The sequence below is a fragment of the Gekko japonicus genome, unplaced genomic scaffold (assembly GCF_001447785.1).
Source record: "Gekko japonicus isolate JY-2015 unplaced genomic scaffold, Gekko_japonicus_V1.1 scaffold4, whole genome shotgun sequence".
NCBI lineage: Eukaryota > Metazoa > Chordata > Lepidosauria > Squamata > Gekkonidae > Gekko > Gekko japonicus.
The window spans coordinates 3768758-3788113 of record NW_015165234.1 but is presented as its reverse complement, the minus strand read 5'-3'; the positions used below and the strand labels follow the sequence as shown (position 1 = coordinate 3788113).

Sequence of the window (19356 nt, the reverse complement as noted above, 5' to 3'; positions counted from 1 at the left end):
CCGCCCGATCCAGCCCGGAAAAAAACCCTTCTCCACCCCCCCCGGCTCCCCCTTCGCCCTCCCCGGGTCAGAAGAGAGTTTCGGGAAGAGAACGCGGGAGGGAAAGCCGAATTAAAACTTCCACTCACCTTCCCGAATCCGCCTAAAGTGGTGACTCGGGTGTAGAGAGCATGAAGATCCAGCTCCTTCCCACCCACCACAGGGATCTTCTTAAAAGGAGACCTGCCAAAAGAGAGAGAGAGACAAAAACAACTTGTCAACTCGGCCCCCCTTTTCTCCCCCCGCAGGGGGCCGCCTTGTCCTTCAGGGAAGGGGCTGGAAGTTAAAATCGGTCGGTTTAAACAGCCTCCCCCCCCCACCCCCATCATCCCCATTTTCCTCACCCTCTGCTGTGGTGAAACTGCCGCAGCTCGTCCAGGAAAGCCAGTCCCTTTCTCCGGTGGTCTGGTTGGTTTTTGCCAGTCGAATTTGCCATATTTTTTAAGGATTAAAAAAAGGTTTGGGTTTTGTCTCCTTAAAAAAAAATCCAATAGAAAAACAACAACAATCCGCGGCTCCTCCTTGCCTTTTAAGAGACCCAGGTTCCTGTGCTCGGCCGAGGATCAGCCATGGAGAAGGGCTTGTTTTAAAAAAAGAGAAAAAAAGAAACGAAAGAAAAGTTTAAAAGGAATAAGGGAGCCCGGCGAGAGTGGTAATTGCGAGTCCTGTCTCCACACAACACACAGGGAGGGAGAGGGGCACCTCTCGGTAATTCTTGCCGCTGCCGCTGCCTGCCTTGCCTCTCTCAGCACCACAAACCCAGCCGATCCAGCCTGCACATGAGACTCAACATGGTGCTGCTGGATCACACAATGAATTGGGTTAGTGTTGTGGTAGGGTGGGGGTTGGGGAGGCTGGAGTGAGGTACTGACAGTGTGTGTGTATTACAGACGCGGCTCCATGAAATCTCCCCTCTCCCTCCCTCTCGCTCTCTCTCTCACTCACACACACACACAGTACGGCGGTGGCGGCGGCAGCGGGATTCACTTCTCTCCTCTCTCAGACAAAAAGATCTGAGGCCGCCGTGCTGCTGCCTGGGCGAGAGCGCAAGACAGCGAACCCCAGAGGCCGACCGAGGCACTGCAAAAGGCAGCTCTGAAATGGCAAAAGCCAGCACTGCCAGCAAGCAGTTCCTGGCGGGGAACAATAGGCTTCTCTCGCGGCTAAGGGCTCATCTGCAATGTGCCGCAAACTTCACACAAAGCCGGGCGGAAAGAGAAAAGGCGGGGTGGGGGGGAGAAAACGGCTACTACCGGTTGTTCCAGGGTTAGGGGCAGAGGAAACGTTCCATTATTCCCAAACTTTCAAGAGACGAAGTACTTTCCAGATTTACTGAAGGAGAAAAAAGAATGCTGGAGGAGGGTTAATTGTTTTATATGAATACATGGTTTATATTCATCCACACATATATACACATATATGTAATGTGTACACATTTCTATCACATTATATATAAACTAGTAATTTTAAGAATACTTGACCCCCACAATTCAGGAAGGTCCAGAATAAGGCATTTAAAAGTTTCATGAAGTAAATAGCTTCTAAAGATCCACAAACTATACAAATCTTATATATAATAGAAAATAACAATTTTGTCAGATGTTTAGAGATACCTTAATCATGAGAGGAGGTATATCTAGTTGGTGTAGTATCTAGTTGGCTAGGAGAGTAAACTGGGAGTCCCAAGCTCAGTCAAGAATTTATCAATTTAGACCTAAGGCAAGCCTCCGTTCTCTCAGTGAAAACCCATTCACCTGCAATAAGCAGATCACAATGGTCTACCCTACAGAGCACTTAGATATAATGCATCTGAAACACTATGAGCTCTTCAAATAGGTTATATTATGTTTTGGCATTTTAAAATTAAGTACATATATCTAGATAACAAGAACGGCTAAGGAAAATTGCTGCTCTGAGTCATACCTGACAATGTTGTCTGTGTATTATTGTGTCCGTTAAATATTTTGTGTATATAAATAATATGTATATATCTTCAGTGTTTCTCAAAGTGGCCAAAGACTGTGGTATACCAATGAGAGGGTTCAACCATTTTGCAAGTCTTATTAAGCCCTATTAACAATCAAAGCCCAGGATTTCCCAGTCTCAAATATGGGGTGCAATCCCATCCATCTGGAATCTCTTTAAAAGAGTGACTTTGTAAGTCTTTGATTATTGTAGGCCCACAGAACAGTCCTACACAGTTATACCCATTGGGTTTGGAAGGATGTGATTTTCAGGATTATATTCCCAGGCACCTTAGCCTGGAAATAAAGCAGTGCAAAGAGATGAGATAAATAGGAACCATGAGGAAGAAGTGAAGTATGGAATTACATAAACTAGAAGAGGGGTGAACTGTTAACAGGATACATGCAGCAGGTGGGAATGTGTGGGTGCTCTGGATGTAGTAAAAAGTGTGTATGTGTTAAGTGCTGTCAAGTGGCTTCCTATGAATTAATGTCCTCCCAAATGTCCTATTGTTAACAACCTTGCTCAGCTCCTGCAAACTGAGGGTCATGGCTACCTTTATTGAGTCAATCCACCTGTCAGCTATGCTATCATAGGGGTTGGGGCGGGGGATCACTGGATTCTGGATCATGTCCATGTAGCCAGCGGCCCCCCAATACCAGGGGGAATCTGGCGCCCGGGGTGATCACGGATCACCCCAACCGCCGGATTCCCCTGGTGTCACGCTATGCTGTCAGCTATGCTGTCATGAGTTGGGGGTTGGGGCGGGGGATCACTGGATTCTGGATCATGTCCATGTAGCCAGCGCCCCCCGCTGACACCACCACATGTTGGGTCTTCCTTTTTTTCTGCTGCCTTCCACTTTTCCTAGAATAATTGTCTTTTCCAGTGACTAGGAAGATAGATGGGATGGGATTTCATAAAATTTGAAAACTGCAATTATATGTGCACTGATCTCTGTTTATCTTATGGAAATATTATGTGTTTATCATGTCAGATCCTAGAATTTTGTATGTAGGGGCTTTAATCTGTGCACAAAAATGCATGTTTTTGGTAAACAGAGACACTGTCTAAGCCACTCAATAGAATTGAGCAAAGAAGCACTTAATTTTCAGAAATGACTGGCTTCATTGTGTCCAAACATTTACTTTACTAAATGCAGGTGACATAACTTGTAAAGAATAATAAAAAGGTCATCCCAGCTCCAATTACCATGTTAAGACTCTATTTATGTAAAACAATGTCACTCATCTACATTAAAACAGATTCTTTCCCCAAAGTAATGGGCCTTCAGACAAGCACTTTGCTGTTCTTGGGAATTTAAATATGTTTCCCAATCAGAACTCTGCCCATTTGAAGTAGAATGGAGATAGAACCACACTGTAAACATCACGCCATCTTAATTTTAGTAAAATGTTAATGCAGGTACACTTATTTCTTCTTTAAAAATAAGGAGGATATTAGGTGAGTTGAAGGGACCAAGGGCACCCTTCCTCTTCCCAGCCTTATATCATCATGTTATCAGTTTTTAGACCATGTAACTCAATTTAGGAGGGAGTTCTGTTTAAAAATCTGTAGTGAGCTTTTCAAAGAAATCTATGTCTCTTTTATGCCATCTACTAAATTACTTCAGAAAATTAAGATTGTGGTGGTGGGGGTTTCCAACTAGATTGCAACTAGATCTAGAATAGCCAGATATGCCTGGTAAAAACCTGCCCTCCGGGTCGTATTAATTATAGGGAAGAGAGTGAAACTCTTGCTTGGGGTTCATTCTCAACATTTCAAGTCTTCTGCCCGAGATTCTTATAAGTGGTTTGTAAAGTTAAAAATCACACACATCTCACTTGATAAGGATGCAGTATTACGCACACTTCCTTAGGAGTAAGCCTTGTTAAACGCAGTGGGACTTCCAGAGTAAGTGTGCATCAAACCAAGTTATAAAGGTCCCTAATTCGAAAAGCTGCCACAGCATCCTTTGCCGAATGTTGCCTTTAAGTGTCTGCAGCAATTTTTTAGAAGCACCACAGTTCAGTTGTGACTTTTCACCGCCTCGTGGGAACCTCAGCTTAAATCGTCCTCCGCTCAGGAGGGAGAGTTGTAAACAGTCCTCGGATGACTCAAAAACTAGGGGTCTCCCTCCCACAAGTGACTGGTACTTGGCAGAGGTGAATGACTCAGTATCCTCGCCTCAGCATGTGTGTTAACTGTGGCACGGAGCAGCAAGGAGGCAAGGCTAGTCACATTGCGTAAGTAAGGCGAGCAGGATTTCCAGGCAAAGCACAGGCAATTGCGCACGGTCCCTTACGTAACTGTCAGCTGGGGATTCCCTGGAGGGGGTCATTTTATTCAACCATTAAACAGACCCCAGAAGCCGTATCAGCGCGCCTTCCTTGCTGCCGCCCTTATTACCAGACCGAGGCTGTTTCTGCGGCGGCACCAGCGCCAACTGCTGCCTGCTCGTTCTTCACAAAATGGCGGCGCCCACGGAAAGAGCAGCCCCATTTTGTGCCCGTGGAGCTGTCAGTGGACTACGGGCTCGGCTCGAGGGGGGCGGGGAAGAGCACGAAGGCGGCGGCCAGGTCGTGTTACGAGCAAAAGAGGGAGGGATGAGGGCAGAAGCGTGGCCCCGCTCTCTCGTCCAAGAGATGTGACTCGATGTGAAAGTCTGGAGAGGTACAGCGGGCGGAGCCAAAAAAAGCAGCCCCCCCCCCCCGCCCACCCGAAGTGAAAACGAGGGGAAGGTTGCTGCTTCTGCAGTCCCCGCTGTGACTTCGTATCGCTTTGAGTCCCGTCTGGATTGGCTGTTCTTTTTTTCTTTTTTTGTCGGGTTTTTTTTAAAAAAGTCTTGGCTTGAGAGCACAGCCGTTGCATTTCGGACGTCTTCTCAGCTCGGAGCCTCGCGATTTTTTGCCTCCTCCCCTTCCGCCGCGACGCAGGTCTCCACCCCGTGGAGGGAGTTGAGTACCGGTCACAACAGTGGGATGAAATAAGAGAGCATCTCTCGCTTCTTCTAGCTTTTCTTATACATTTTGGCTGCTTTTGAAGGGGTTTTTTAATTATCATTATTACGTTGATTTAGATCGCTACTTCCCCCCCGGCTTTTTTAATCCATTTTTTTTCTTCCGGAGGATGAGTAATTATAAGGTTATATTTATTAATCCGGGTCACGTTTGGGAGCTAATTATTGTTTAATTTTTCTTTTTATTGTGTTTTCCTGAATGTGTCGTCTTGTTAAACTGATTCCTGGAGTTGCACTGCTGGCCAGCTTCCGCGGTATTACTCCCGTCTATGTAAGAATCTAATGCTAGGGCTTCGTCAGTAGCATATCTTTTCAAACAAAGGGCTTTTCTTTCCTTGTGTATGTTTTTTTAAACTTTGTGAAGCATTCCGTCAATTTTTTTTAGCCTTCTGATTTCGCTTGTTTTACTTATAAGCTAATTTTAGCATCTCTAGCCCACGGAACTGATTTCTGAAAAGGATGAAAACGTACAGATCGAGGCTCAGATGAAGAGGTGTAGGTTTTCTGCCTTGAAACACAGTGTTAAAATTCATGGTTCTCTTTTATCAAAAAGAAAATCGTTTCTTTGAATGTTTTTCAGTATATCTAAAACTCAGTTATTTTGTGTGCTCAATCAGAGCATAAGATTTCAACAGTCTTGCTTCATATGTAAACAGTTTAAACTATTTGGTTTGGTATTATATTAATTTAAAATAAAAGCAGAAGCCTAACACTGTTTAGCTGTATATTTGTAATTAGTATCAATGGGAGCATTACCTTTCTCAGAATGTAAGTACTGTGATTTTTGTCGGACTTATTTATACCATAATTTACAAGGTTACTGCGAAACAAAATCACTGTGGCCATTTCGCCACTGCTACACCATGTCCACAATTCATTGTTTGCCTAACACATCTACTTCTCTTTTTTGCTTGGTCTTTCTTTGTGTAATGTTGGTTAGCTGCTGTTCCTAGGAAAGGTGTGAGGCTTTGTGTTTGTGTTCTTGAGGAGTACACCGTTCAGTTTTGGATGTCTTTGGTCACATTTTTAAGTATAGGCGCTGTTATTGCTAATAAAGAACTTCAAGTTTGCTAGCAGAGGGGTTAAGCTATATATGTTACTCAGGTGCAAGCTGCATTGTGTTCAACTGGATTTACTCCATAGTGAGTGTGCATATTGTCAGTAGCAATGTAGGTTTTATCTTGGAATTCGTGTAACTGTAATGTTTTACATGTGTTCTCTGAAGACATAGCCTTGTGTTGGCTTTTGTAGATTGCAATCCTGCAATATGTTATTTATTCAACAAGATGGCAATATGTTTTTACATTAGAAATGTATACCTTCTTTTATGTGGCCACTTTGTTAAAATCTTGACAGTTCGATTTAACAAGACTAAGTCTGCAACCCTTATGCATGCTTAATAGAATGTCAGGCAACGTATTCATTAGGAACACATGCAGCTAGTTCCATGCACGCTGAATCAGAGGAACTTGGTGGTGCTTGGCTCCCATGTAAGTATATTTATGAGTGTGGTGAAAGTTTCTAGTCCTCATGATCATAATAAAGGTAAGTCTGAATAAAAACGTTTTGTATGGGTCTTGGGACTTTACTGAGTAAAGTTTCCAACTTTCGCTTAGGGTACTATTTCTTAATGCAAGTCATTCAGGTGAATCTATCTGCAATTCTTCACTGCCTCTTCTAGCAGCAGAAATATTTCTGGCTGCAGCCTTATGACCAATGCTCCCTCTAAGCTGTGGAGTCTTGTGAGCAAAAATTCTGCTTTGTGAGCTACCGGCATTAAAGTTGTGAGCGAGCAGTTTGGCTATTGCATAAATTAGTTTGCCCTGGAGCCAAACTTCCTGAGCTAAGGCAAAAATCTGTGAGCTGGAGGCTAAAAAACTGTGAGCTGGCTCACACTAACTCAGCTTAGAGGGAACACTGCTTATGACTGTTTGGATAGTCTGTCCCTGATTTCTTAAAAGACATATTTCTATGGTAAAGCTCTCAAATAAAGTATTTTAAAATAAAATAAGCTATTTTTTCTCCCACAAAAATTTTCTTTAGATTTCAAATTGAGGTGTCCTATAATGTTAAGAGAATTTCTGTTTAAGGTAATTAGAAGCTACTTCGCCTCTTGTCCTCTGCTTAATTTTTTTCATTACATAGTCATTTTAAATTGGTGTGGTTCTTGCTCCTTTTAATAGGAAAAGCCATTTGAAAATCAAATCTTATCACTTAACTGATTATGACTTGCCTGTTAAGGTTACTGTTGTGCAACTTTAACTTCCCAAACCATCATGCTACTAATCCATGCACTGTCTTTTAAGAAAATAGCAGAACTAGTTGTATTCATGTGACTCGCAATTTATATCCATGATTTCCTGCCGGTGATTATTGTGGAACTCCTGGAGTGGTGTACATTCTTCAAGAAAATACTCTCAATTATCTGGCATGAAGTGTTGTTGGTTAAAGAACTCCAAGCATTTACACAGGCTTCTTCCCTAGTTGGAAAGCAACAGCTGCTCCTGAAGGATCATGATTACATTATGTCAGTTTGGGGCATACATTGCATGCTTTCCAGAGAGTGACAGCTGCACATATATTTTTTTCAGCAATATTTGTCCTTTATTGTGAATTTTCATTTGTTTGTTCTATAAAATTGAGTTATATTTCAAACTACAGTACAGGTTCATTTGAATTTAAATAGAAATTGAATCACCCAAAAATAAGGGGGGGGGGAATCCTGAATTTTTAAAAAGTCTGGTAGACTTAAAACACTTGCTGTGAAATTCTCAGTAGAGTTTCACCCTTCTAAGCCTCTTGATCTTAATGGGCTTAAAAGCATGCAACTTTGCTTAGGGATATACTGTCAGTCCAAGTATTGCAGAAAATAATGCAGAATAATTCACATGCCTTTTTCATTGCTCTGTGTTCCTTTTGTGCAACTTTAAAGGCAAAGCTAATGGTGAACTCAGTGTGTTCTGACTAAGCAGTGCAAGGTATTCTTTAATGCAAAGAATGATTGGTTCCAGCAGTAAACTGTAAAAGAGTGTTTCACCGCAAAGTAAATGCTGGTCGAATCTGACTTCTCTGAAAGTGGGAGATATTATGTGGGGATGTTTTAAGAAGGCACTGTTATTTACTCGATTGAACAATGAAGCTTTATGCTGCTTATTTTTTCCCTATGCCTATAACAGCTGGGGAGTGGGGCTGAAATCTACAGTGCTTCCAATTAGCATAGCTACACCCTTCTCATTTAGAAGGGTGTAACTGCTTAGGATTGCAGTGTGGAAGTCTTCTCTCACCCTCTTCCCAGCCTCCTATATTTCCATAAATAAACTAAACACTGACTTAATGTGTTAACATGTGCTGCCTTCAACATTCAGTGCCTGTAAATGTACATAGTTACTGGTGCCTTAATCTTTTAAAAAATCAGTAGTTTGCATTGCAGTATCTAAACTGATGCACTAGATTGATAGTCTCTGGCCCCGGTCACATGTAAAGGTTTGGCCCGGGAGAGGGACGGATTGGGGGCGCAGCAAACGGGCGCGATCTCACTGCAACATCTGGGAAGCGGTGTGCACCCGTCCCTGATCCGTCCCAACCCCCGAAAAGGCGCAGCAAAAATACACCACCTACCGAGGTGGTTCTTCCAGCGCGGCTGCATCAAGGCCGGCCGTGGGATCGCCGGCACGTCCCCGGCTCCTGGCTGAACTGCGCATGCTCAGACATGCGCAGTTCGGCAGTCTCCCGTTCCCCACTGTCACTATCCCTGGCATCTGATCGTGCCGGGGAGGGAATGCCCCGTGGCTTAGGGGATCAATGTGATCCCACCACCGCGTGTTTCTTTTGGTGCAGCTTTATAAAGCCGCACTTTTGCCCGTTCCTTTCCCCCCGTGTGGCAGGGACCTCTGTGTCCTGTAAGAGTTCTTACAGTCTTCACCCGTCACTTGGCTACTGTATATCTTCAGTCCAGAGAATACAAGCTTCAATCTTGACATGTCTATCCTAGGGTGCACATGATCTTGTATTCATTTGGCTGGAAGCAGGTATCAAGCAATGCAACTTAGCATTTGACACAACTGTGGCTGAGTTAGGACAGTTAGAACTCCATTATAAATTTGTTTACATTTGACTGCTCAGCTATACCTGATTTGAAATCTCAGTTGTATATCGGCAGCAGTGAAATTACCAAGTGGGGTAAGATGATGTGTGGTACTAAGCAGTTTTAGAGCTAAAAACTGAATGCTCATATCTTAAAGGGCATGCAAATACAGAAGGGGGGGAATGGTGCCTTTCCTTGCTACAAAACTTAAGAGTGCCGCCTAGAGTAACGGTTCCTAACCTTTTTCTTAGGGTGACCCACATTCAAGTTTACTTGGTATGGTGACCCAACCATCTGGACCAAGGGCTTTTGGTACCCTAGGCAAACTATGACCTTGGCATCCATCTAGTTCAGGACTGCATTTTCTGCTGTGGCTAACCAGATGTTTTTGAGAAACCAGCAAATATTTCACAAAGGCCATAGCTGTCCCCACTATGAAGCCCAAGCAAGTGACATTCTGACCTACACAGCCTTTGTATATGGAGGCTACATCCCAGCCTTTGGCCATCTTCTCCTTCATTACTCCCTCTAATTCCCCCTAAGATCCTAACAGATTCACTCAAGCAGCCATCAGGACATGTTTTACTTGATCAATGTGTATATGCAGTGAAGAAAACAATACTAATTAATGTATGGCATGGAAGGTATTGTTTCCAAGGTCAGATCTTGGTTTCCAAAATTCAAAAGAGAGCAATGGAAAGGGCAGAAGCAGCCATTGGGGAGGGCTGGCCCAGGACCCAGTTTCAGAAGCTTTGTAATGCATTTTTGGGTCCCAGCCCACAGGCTTGGGAAACACTAACCTGGAGCATCTGGGGTTTACATTAGAATACCCCATTCACTATTCCACATTAGACCATCCTTCCAGACTTAATCCTGTTTTGCATAAAGGGCCATCGGTTTGGGCCAGACCACCTTGTCATGGAAGTTCAGAGCCATTACTAGATGCTTGATGGGGATGGGACCAGTGTTCCCTCTAAGCTGAGTTAGTGTGAGATAGCTCACAGTTTTTTAGCCTCCAGCTCATAGATTTTTGCCTTGGCTCAGGAAGGATGGCTCCAGAGCAAGCTAATTTATGCAGTAGCCAAATCGCCCACTCACAACTCTAATGCTAGTAGCTCACAAAGTAGAATTTTTGCTCACAAGTTTCCACGGTTTAGAGGGAACATTGGATGGGACCAGGGTTATTTTTGGGTAGGAACGCACAGGAACAGAGTTCCAGCTGGCTTCAGAGTTGGCCACGCCCACTATAGCCAAAAACTCTGTGTGCGTGGCTATAGACAGAAGGCCTGGAGAGCAAACTCCCCCCCCCAGACTCCGAGGTGGGCGGGCCAGGGGGCCCCCTAGACAGATCGAGGAGGCATTTAAATGCCTCACCGTGCCTTCCCAGGCCTGTCCAAGGACCGACTTGCCCAGGCTCCCCACAGCCACAGGGCACCTGGGCAAGCCAAGGGAAGGCAGTTTAAACAACCTTCCCTTCAAGGGGGGGCTTGCCCGGGCTCCCCGCAGCCGTGGGGCGCCCAGGCAAGCCAAAGGAAGTCATGGGGTGTGGCCTAATATGCTAATGAATTTCTACTGTTGGGTGTGTCCTATTATGCTAACAAGTTCCTGCTGGGCTTTTTCTACAAAAAAAGCCCTGAATGGGACTATATTTCATAAATTTCTGATTGGTAACAGTAGCCTCTGACATCAGAGATGAGGCTTTGCATGGTATTTGCTAAATCAGCCTGTCACTCTTAGAGGGCAGACTGGCTTCTGTCCAGTCCCATTAACCTTAAATATCTAGACATTTAAGATGCTTCCCTGGCTTCATTGGGAACTGGAGTCCACAGGAGATTGGGTAAAGACTCCTCCAACATTTTGTTGCTTCAAGGAATCCTGTATATGCTCCAAAGAACCTGCTACAGCCAAGGTAAAGTGTTCTTAGCTGTATTCAACTGTAGAACAAATTTAGAGTCCAGTGGCACCTTTAAGACTAACAAAGGTTTATTCAAAGTATGAGCTTTCATGTGCAAGGCACACTTTTTCAAATACATTGGAATGCTAGATGAGATTCTAAACTTATAGACAGAGATTTAACAGCAAATTAACATGTAACATGATGTGTAAGTTATGCAAAGTGAAAAACTAAATAACAAGGTTATAAGGTCAACAGCTATAAAGCAGTAAATATGTCAAAATAACAAATGTCTAAAGGTGTTTTTTCTAATTGTGGTAACTGGTAAATAACAGAATCTTAATTATCTTCTCTTAGGCGTGGAGGGCACTTAACAGTATATATTTTGAGCTGGATGTAATGTCAGCAGACATCCATTCAGTATTCTAATATACTGTTCTGAAAAAGAAATACACTAAAATACAGATGATTTATAGTCCTTGTTGAGAATACGTATGTGAGGACTGAATGAGTTAGCACATGTAATACCATGCCAATGGTTTTGAAAAAGTGTGCCTTGTACATGAAAGCTCATACCTTGAATAAACCTTTGCTGGTCTTAAAGGTGGCACTGGACTCTAAATTTGTTCTACTGCTTCAGACCAACATGGCTGACTACCTGGATCTGTATTCAACTGTATTACTCTTTATTTCGGAATTCTGTGTGCTGTGTCCTTGTGTGTTTTTCCCCTGTATTTTGTTCTGCCCTATTACTTTTTGAACCTTCCCCCCTTTTTTCCTCTCATTTATAAGAAACCATCTTTTACAAAAGCATTTTTTGGGCTTTGCTTAGTACAGTCTACTTCTCTGAGATATTTCTCTGATTCTCTTCCCTGTGTGCTATATTGAATGATGCTACATTGTTATACGGCAGGGGTCCTCAACATGGTGCCCACCAACATGTTCTTTGGTGGCCGCAAGTGTTTTTAGGAAGTGGGCAGGGCCAGGTAGGGCTTCTGCCCAGTAAGGCTGCTGAATGACTATTGGAGATTTGATTGGCTGTGCAGAATTTTTAAAATGTTCCTTTGGCAGCAGCTGCCACCCCTGCACAAGAATCTGCACTGTGTTACTGAAGTTAAGCTGTGGCAATCATTTTGTGGGTGGCTCCACCTCCTACGGCAGCCATTTTGTCACTGTGCCCACCATATCATGTTAGAATTCCAAATGTGCACAGAGGCTCAAAAAGGTTGGAGGGTTTCTGTCCTGTCCCTTCGTTATTGTTCTGGTACTACACTAGAAGGATAGCTTTTCAGAGGGTTAATCTTGAGATTCTCAGGAGGTCCTGAATGGTAGTGACTGGTTACCAGGGTGTCTTCCAGAGAACCCTTGGTCTAAAGGAGTTTCCCAGCAAGGAAAGGTGCCTTCTATAACAGTATGAAATTGCATACTAAGGCACCTGGTTGAAAATAGATACCTTCTATTAATACCATCCAAAATAACACAAGACATTGTACAGGCTTCCAAGTTCTGAACTCTTATTTGTTTTAGAACAACAGATTCTATATAACTAATTATTGTCCTGCATTAGCAAGGCATCAGTGCTTTGGAAGGGGAAGTATGCACCTGTTTGCTAAAGAAAGCAATATGATGTTTATCTAGGCCACATTATATCAAACCTGTATTACTTTTATATGTCATTCGTATTTTAAAAGCACCTACAGTATAATCCTTAAAGGTAAACACCAATTTCAGCAGAAGTTGCATATTACTGCTGCTAATTAAGCACTGCAAAGAATCAAATGGACAGGTCCCCTCTCATAATGGCTTTCAACCTTGTAGCGACAATACAAAGGGGGACAGGGATAAAAGAGGAAAAAACCCACCATGCTCAGACCAGTGGTCCGTCTGATCCAATGTTATACTGTGGCTAACCAGATACCCCCCAAAAAACCTATCAGGGCATGGGGACCAAAGCATTCCCTCTTTGTTGCCTTCCCAGCAACTGGTATTCCATTTAGTCATAATCAGTAGCTATTACAATGCTATATCAAGCAACAGAGTACCATTTCAGTTCCAAACTAGGTTTATTGGAGACCTTAAGCAGGCACAATAACTGCTATATCATCATAAAACAGAATAGGCTCCCCTTATAATTCCTGTTTCCTGTCTAGCCAGACTACATCTACCAGCAAACAGTGCGTCCAACTCTTGTTTATAGCTGCTGCTATATTTAAGAATGCCACATTGTCACTGCATCATGTGGCAGTAAATCCCATACATTTAGGACTACTGCATTGATGTTACAAATAGTGACCATGTAGAATAGCTACTGCAGAAGATTGTTCTGGGAGGAAGGAGCAAACATTCATATCCTTCAGGTTACACAACTTTGTCTAGGGGGTTTTAACATGGTACCCATACTGCATGTACCTCCATCCTCTGCTGATTTTGGAATCTAGTGGAACAGAATCCCTTCCAGCAGGTTCAGCAAGAGCAGGAAAAGGCTTGTAAACATTTGGCTAGTTTAACTGCCTTGCACTGGAAGAGAAGCATCTGCTGCACATTCAGGGTAGCAGTGTCAATAAACAGTGCTCTTGTGGCACCTTACAGACCAATAAGATGTTTTTTCAGCACAACTTTTTCCTGATTTAGAGTCATTGAAAATATGCTGCATTAACATTTTTAGCCTTTGGGATGTCCAGGCTTCCTGTTTATTTTTGCAGCTCTACCCATTATTTTATCTTTACCCTTATATTTTAGTAGCCACAATGCCTCATTTGTTGCTAAAGAGCAGAGGCTTTACTTGAGAGTAGCTGCTTTTTAAGTACTGGAGGCAGTGTATGCAGTTGGATCTCCTTCTCCCAAACAAGCAAAGAAGGATTTGGATACATATTATAATTCTAATGTGTGAATTGAGCACTTCCTGCTTCAGGTTTGCCTCTCCCTAACGTTTGTGTCCAGACATTTTGCTCAGAATTGTTTTCCATAAAAACAAAGAATTCTTTCTAGCTATACTTGTGAATGCTGTTTATCCAAACCCTAAGATATGGTATTTATCTGATATTAGTGAGTTCATTGCCCATAACATTGCTATGTGTTGTTGATCTCTGCCCTCACAGCTTGCCTCAATCTCTGTGCTGGCACAGTGTTTCACTGTACGAATAGATCCTTGTATACAGTGGTATGCATGGTAGTTATTGATGTTCTTCAGGAGAGGTTGTAAAGGTGCATTTTTTAATATAAAAATAATCGAGAATAAGAGAAGATTCTTCTAGCCCCCTTGATTACATTTTTGTGGTCTTAGGTCTGCTAACACAAAGATAAGGAAATGGTTCATTCTTTCACACCCATGTACACACTTGCTAGCACTCTAGGGAATAGCTAAGTGCTAGGGGTTTCCAGAAATACATACATCCCTAGTCTACTGGTCTTTCTGAAGTGTTAACTATAACTGAGGTAGGCATTTTATACGTGTAAAACAATTTTTCCAGATAGAGTTAAAATGCGTAGTACTCACATTCTCTTTAGCTGGTTACTTCCTCCCTCAATTGTCACTTCTTATGTGGTGTTCTAAAATTGAATGCCACTGAAAAGGGTCTTGGGTGTCATGCTACTCTTGGCCATGGAGTGTTTTCTTCATAACAGTCAGTCGCAACTGCCATGGAACCATTTCAGTCCAAAATTCCATTCTCTCTTTTTTTTAATTCCCTCTTAAAGGCTGCCTTCTGAGCACAGGCCTTGCTAGTCTACTAACAGTCAAGCTTTATTCCTTTCTATATGTGGTTTCATATTAATTGGTCTTGACTTACTGAAAGGATAGTGAAGTTCATCTTGCAAGTAAAGGAATTGTGTCATCTCTGCAGTGCAAAGCAGCCTCTGTAGTAATTCAGAAAAGTTACACCTGGCGAATTGTCTAGAGGTGTTTGGTGTCTGGGTAAAAGATACAACTGTCATTCTGTGGTATGAGTTAACTAGAGGAGTTTTTCTTCAGATGGTATGAAGTATCTATGTAAAAAGGAATTTAGGTGTATAACTTTTTGTAGAACAAATATTAGCTGACAGCTGCTCGTCAAAATGAGAGAAACTGTTGTAGAGACTATTGTAGAGACTATCATAACTCAATTGGACCCTGGGAGTGGTTTGGCCCTGCTGATAACATTTTGTAACAATCTTGTGATCCCACATCTGTTGTCCTGGAAGGAGCAAAGATGACAGAATGTTGCTTTTCATACTTTGAATGCTGTCATTTTCTTTTTTTTCTTTTTTTTAATATTTTTATTGGTATATTAAGAACAGTTTATAAACACATCATATATAATTTGTTTACCATTACTCAATACAGTACTACCTATGGTTATCAAATGACACTATGTTCCTCTCCGTACATTAGTATTTATAGTCGAAGTAATATATGCTTTGAGTATGGGTGCAGAGTGTGAACCTATTCGTATAACCGATTGTTTAGTATGTCTCACAAGTGTAACCACTCATGGTATGCAATGTTACTTGGGAGTATACCTCCCCTTGCCATATAATTCAGTATTGGTGACCATGTTCTAATATATCTCATACGCGGAGCTGTACTTGTCTGTTGTGTTCTTTGTACCGAATCCGTGATTTTAGCCATAACAAACTGCTGCCATAGCTTATCATGCCACCCTGCCAAAGAGGGTGGGGTTGGCTCAGGAAGGAGGACTCCAGAGCAATGCTCCCTCTAAGCTGTGGAGTCTTGTGAGCAAAAATTCTACTTCATGAGCTACTGGCATGAAAGTTGTGAGCGAGGGATTTGGCTGCTGCATAGATTAGTCTGCTCCAGAGCCATCCTTCCTGACCTAAGACAAGAATGTGTGATCCGGAGGCTAAAAAACTGAGCTAGCTCACACTAACTCAGCTTAAAGGGAGAATAAAATGGAGGAGAACAAAGTTGAAAGCTGTTTGGCTCCCCATTGGGGCAAAGTGGGGTATAAATAGCTAAGTACATAGTATTTGTTTTACTGAATTCCTGTGATTGGCTTTTGCACATAGCCAAAAAATTTCTCTCCCTGCTGAAATGGTTTTAATGAGTTTCAATTCTCCCCTACCCCTGCCTCTTAGAGATGGTAGGTTCATGAAGTCACACTATAACTCTGTCTTGTGGAATAATATTTTGACTTTGAATAAAGCCTAATTATACTTAATATACTTGAGTACAATCTTAGTATTTTATGTGGTGTATGAGCAAAAAAACAAACAGAACTCATTTGTCTCTTGTCAAACAGAACTCATTTGTCTCTTGTCTCTCTTACTTCTAAAGATTCGCATATGTAGTTTGAAAGGTCTGTAAGTTTTGCCACCACTGTTACATAATATTATCAGTATGAAAGCTGTATGAATTATCAGTATGAAAGATGTATTGTGATCTGCTGACCAAGGTCTAGTTTAGCGTCATTTGGGGTTTTGCTAGGTGACTAAGCAAGCTGGGGGACAAATTGGAAAGGTAGCTTTTTAAAAAAATGAACCATTAAGTACAGATTTTTGGGAAGGCAAAAACTATTAATATGTAACAGGTGGGCTCATGGAATGAAAAACACCTGGGCTGTTTCAGATGGTTTTTAGCCAGCATATTTGTGAGGAAAGTTGTTTTGCACAGTCAATATACTTGCAAGAGCAGCAGGATGCTATGGGAGACCACTTCTATGAAAGTAGCCGCCGGGATCTTCTTTGAGTACCCTTTTCAGTTGGCTGCCCTTCCTGTCCCTTTCCCCTCCCTTTCTGCTTCAGCTGGCAGGCTTTAAGATGTGGAAACAAAAGTGTACTGTCCTCTGTGTTCTCTCACTATCCTCACAATGAGAGCCCAAGAGAAGAACTGGCCACGTTGACAATATTTGTTGCTTTTGCTGAGTAAGGTGCTTCCATCTTTTTCCATAACTAGAAAAAAGAAACTAAAAATGAAATTTCAGACAATGAACTTGATAGATCTGTTATTAAAATCATGGTGAATAGGTCTATTCATGGCAATTACCTGTTCTCCCTCTGAGGTGGAGGACATCTTGTGGGTGATTCCCATCCATCACATAGGGAGGCAGGACTAATTTCAGTTACTTCCTGTCTCCTGTAGTGGGAGTCACCCTAGGCTCAGTTCTTTTCCTGCCTCAGAAGGGAGAGCAGCTAGGTGTAGGCTCTGCCTAACCCTATCTTTCGGAGTTAACTTACTTTCACTTTCTCCTATTTGGCGGCCAAAAAATTAGGAGAAGAATTTTATTCATTGGCAACAAAAAAGGTGAGAGGAACAGTAATATATGTGAATAAAGAATTTGAACCGAAAGAAATTTTTTAAGATAACGAAGGAAGATATATAGCTATAGAAATGACTAGGTATGACAAAAAGACTTTGATTGTAAATATGTATGCCCCTAATGGGGCGAAAGAGAAGTTCTTTGAAGACCTGACACGAGAATTGGATCAAGTTTAATATGAACAAATAATACTGGCGGGAGGCTTTAATGGCACAGTGAATAATAAATTGGACCGGAAATCACAGCATTACCAGGCTCTCTTAACAGGAGGAGATCTCCCAGACCGCCTTCCATGGCATCAAGAGAGGATAGCAATGCATTTCTCTCCACTCTGGAGATAGACGCTGCTGGGCTCCCTGGAGACAAAGAGACCGTGTGGCAAAAAAAAAAAAAAAGAGGGCGGTGGCGGGGGCCGACCCTCAACCAGCAGAGCAAGGCGAGGATGGCATTTCAAAGGGCGCCAAACAGCTGCACACCCCTGCAGCATTTATGGAGCGGGGCAGCCCGCGCCAGCCTCAGCAGCCATTTTGGAGTCCACTGGCCAGTCTATGCTTTAAGATGGGAATGGCGAGCAGAACATATTCCTGCACATGGCGCACCCCGAGACCTATGGTTCAATGGGGTTCATCGAGCTAGACGTGATTGTGCCAATAATGCTCAAGGGGACGAGGAAGATGATGAGTTGCACAGCGGTAATGTTGGCAATCCCAGGTCTGTCCCCTTATTTCCAAATGTGATGTCCTTCTTTATAAGAGCCATTGGGGAGGAAATAGGGCATTTCTCCTGATCAGGGGGCCATGGGGGGCCATGTTCTTGCGCCCCCTCTCGGAGGCGCAAGAACAGAGGCAGCTGGCCCACCAAAGCTGCACAAAAAGGGTCCCCCAAGGAGCACTGCCTATTTGATCTGCCTTCACGTGAGAGGGATAGCCTCTCACATGTCTCTAGTGAAAGGGGGGTTCATGTAATGATGATGGATGGGGGAAATGATTGTCTCAGACCAGTCCTTCAGATATTTCAAGGGTGAGGTTTTTCAGTATTTCCTGTCTAAGACCCTATTAGCACTCAATATACAGGGACCCCAAAAGGCAGGGGACAAGAGTGCTAATGCCTAAGGGCAAAAAGATGGCACAGAGCTCATTGATGAGTTCTTTCCTCCAGCTGATTGCTCAGAAAGAGCCTTCCCCTTCTCTGATTTCTATGTGAAGGCAGAGTCGGCAAAGCCAATAACAAACAATTTCCAGGGGTTGTTAAAAAGTTGTACCCTTTGATATCATCTGCTTCAGATCTTTTGCAAGTGCCTGTGGTTGATGCACCAGCGACTGCCCTGCAATCCTCTGGGTTGCTCTCTAAAGACGGACATGAGGCCACTTCCATGGCAATCAATATGCCAGCTGCAGCATCCACAGTGTCTAAAGCAACCATTGTGTGGATGCATAAGTTGATACAGATGTTACCAGGCAGCAACCGCAGACTACTAGAGGGTGCCAGTAGGATCCTAAAAGCCGTCTCCTATACTGCCGATGCCACACTAGACACCATGGTCTTTGCTTCCAGGGCGATGGCATCAGCCACCACCGCCAGTCGCATTATCTAAGAGTCTGGTCTACAGTATACCAATATAATGCCATCGTCACAACATACCCATTTCAGGGAGATAAGCTGTTCGGGGATCCATTGGACACAAACATACAAAGAAAGAAATCTTAGTGGAAACCTGCAGCAAGAAGAAGGCTCTACCCAAGACTGTACAGCTTGGGGGATAAGACGGCAGCAGGCCCCTCTTCTTTCCATTCATACCATACTCTACCCAGGTTTCAGCAAGACAACAGAAGATCCTCATGGGGTGGCAACAAACAGCCCTTTTGTTGTGGAGGCTTCTATAACAGGTTCTCAAGATCCAGTGGTGACAGACTGGACAAAGGGGATCGGGACCCCGAAGCTTCAAAGGCATGACTATCTGAATCCACTGGGGGGGGGGCGTCTGCTACATTTCAACCAAGCATGGTTCGCCTCCCATCCTGACTTCTGGACAAAGACTTCGTCACAGAAGGGTACAAGATAGAATTTCATTCAATTCCACCTTAGCGTTTCAACGTCTCTC

The 19356-nt window shown here is 43.1% G+C and overlaps 1 protein-coding gene across 1 annotated transcript in view; it reads right to left on the bottom strand.

The window, feature by feature from the left end:
- Positions 1 to 18677, bottom strand: part of ARID2 (AT-rich interaction domain 2) — a 164179-nt gene extending 145502 nt beyond the window's left edge. Inside the window, exons 1-2 of the mRNA XM_015409772.1 lie at positions 18517 to 18677; positions 129 to 222 (exon numbers count right to left, since the gene is read on the bottom strand). Of these exons, the coding sequence (XP_015265258.1) occupies positions 129 to 222; positions 18517 to 18677 (255 nt within the window). The remainder of the gene's footprint in view (positions 1 to 128; positions 223 to 18516) is intronic.
- Between the last annotated feature and the right edge of the window lie 679 nt (positions 18678 to 19356).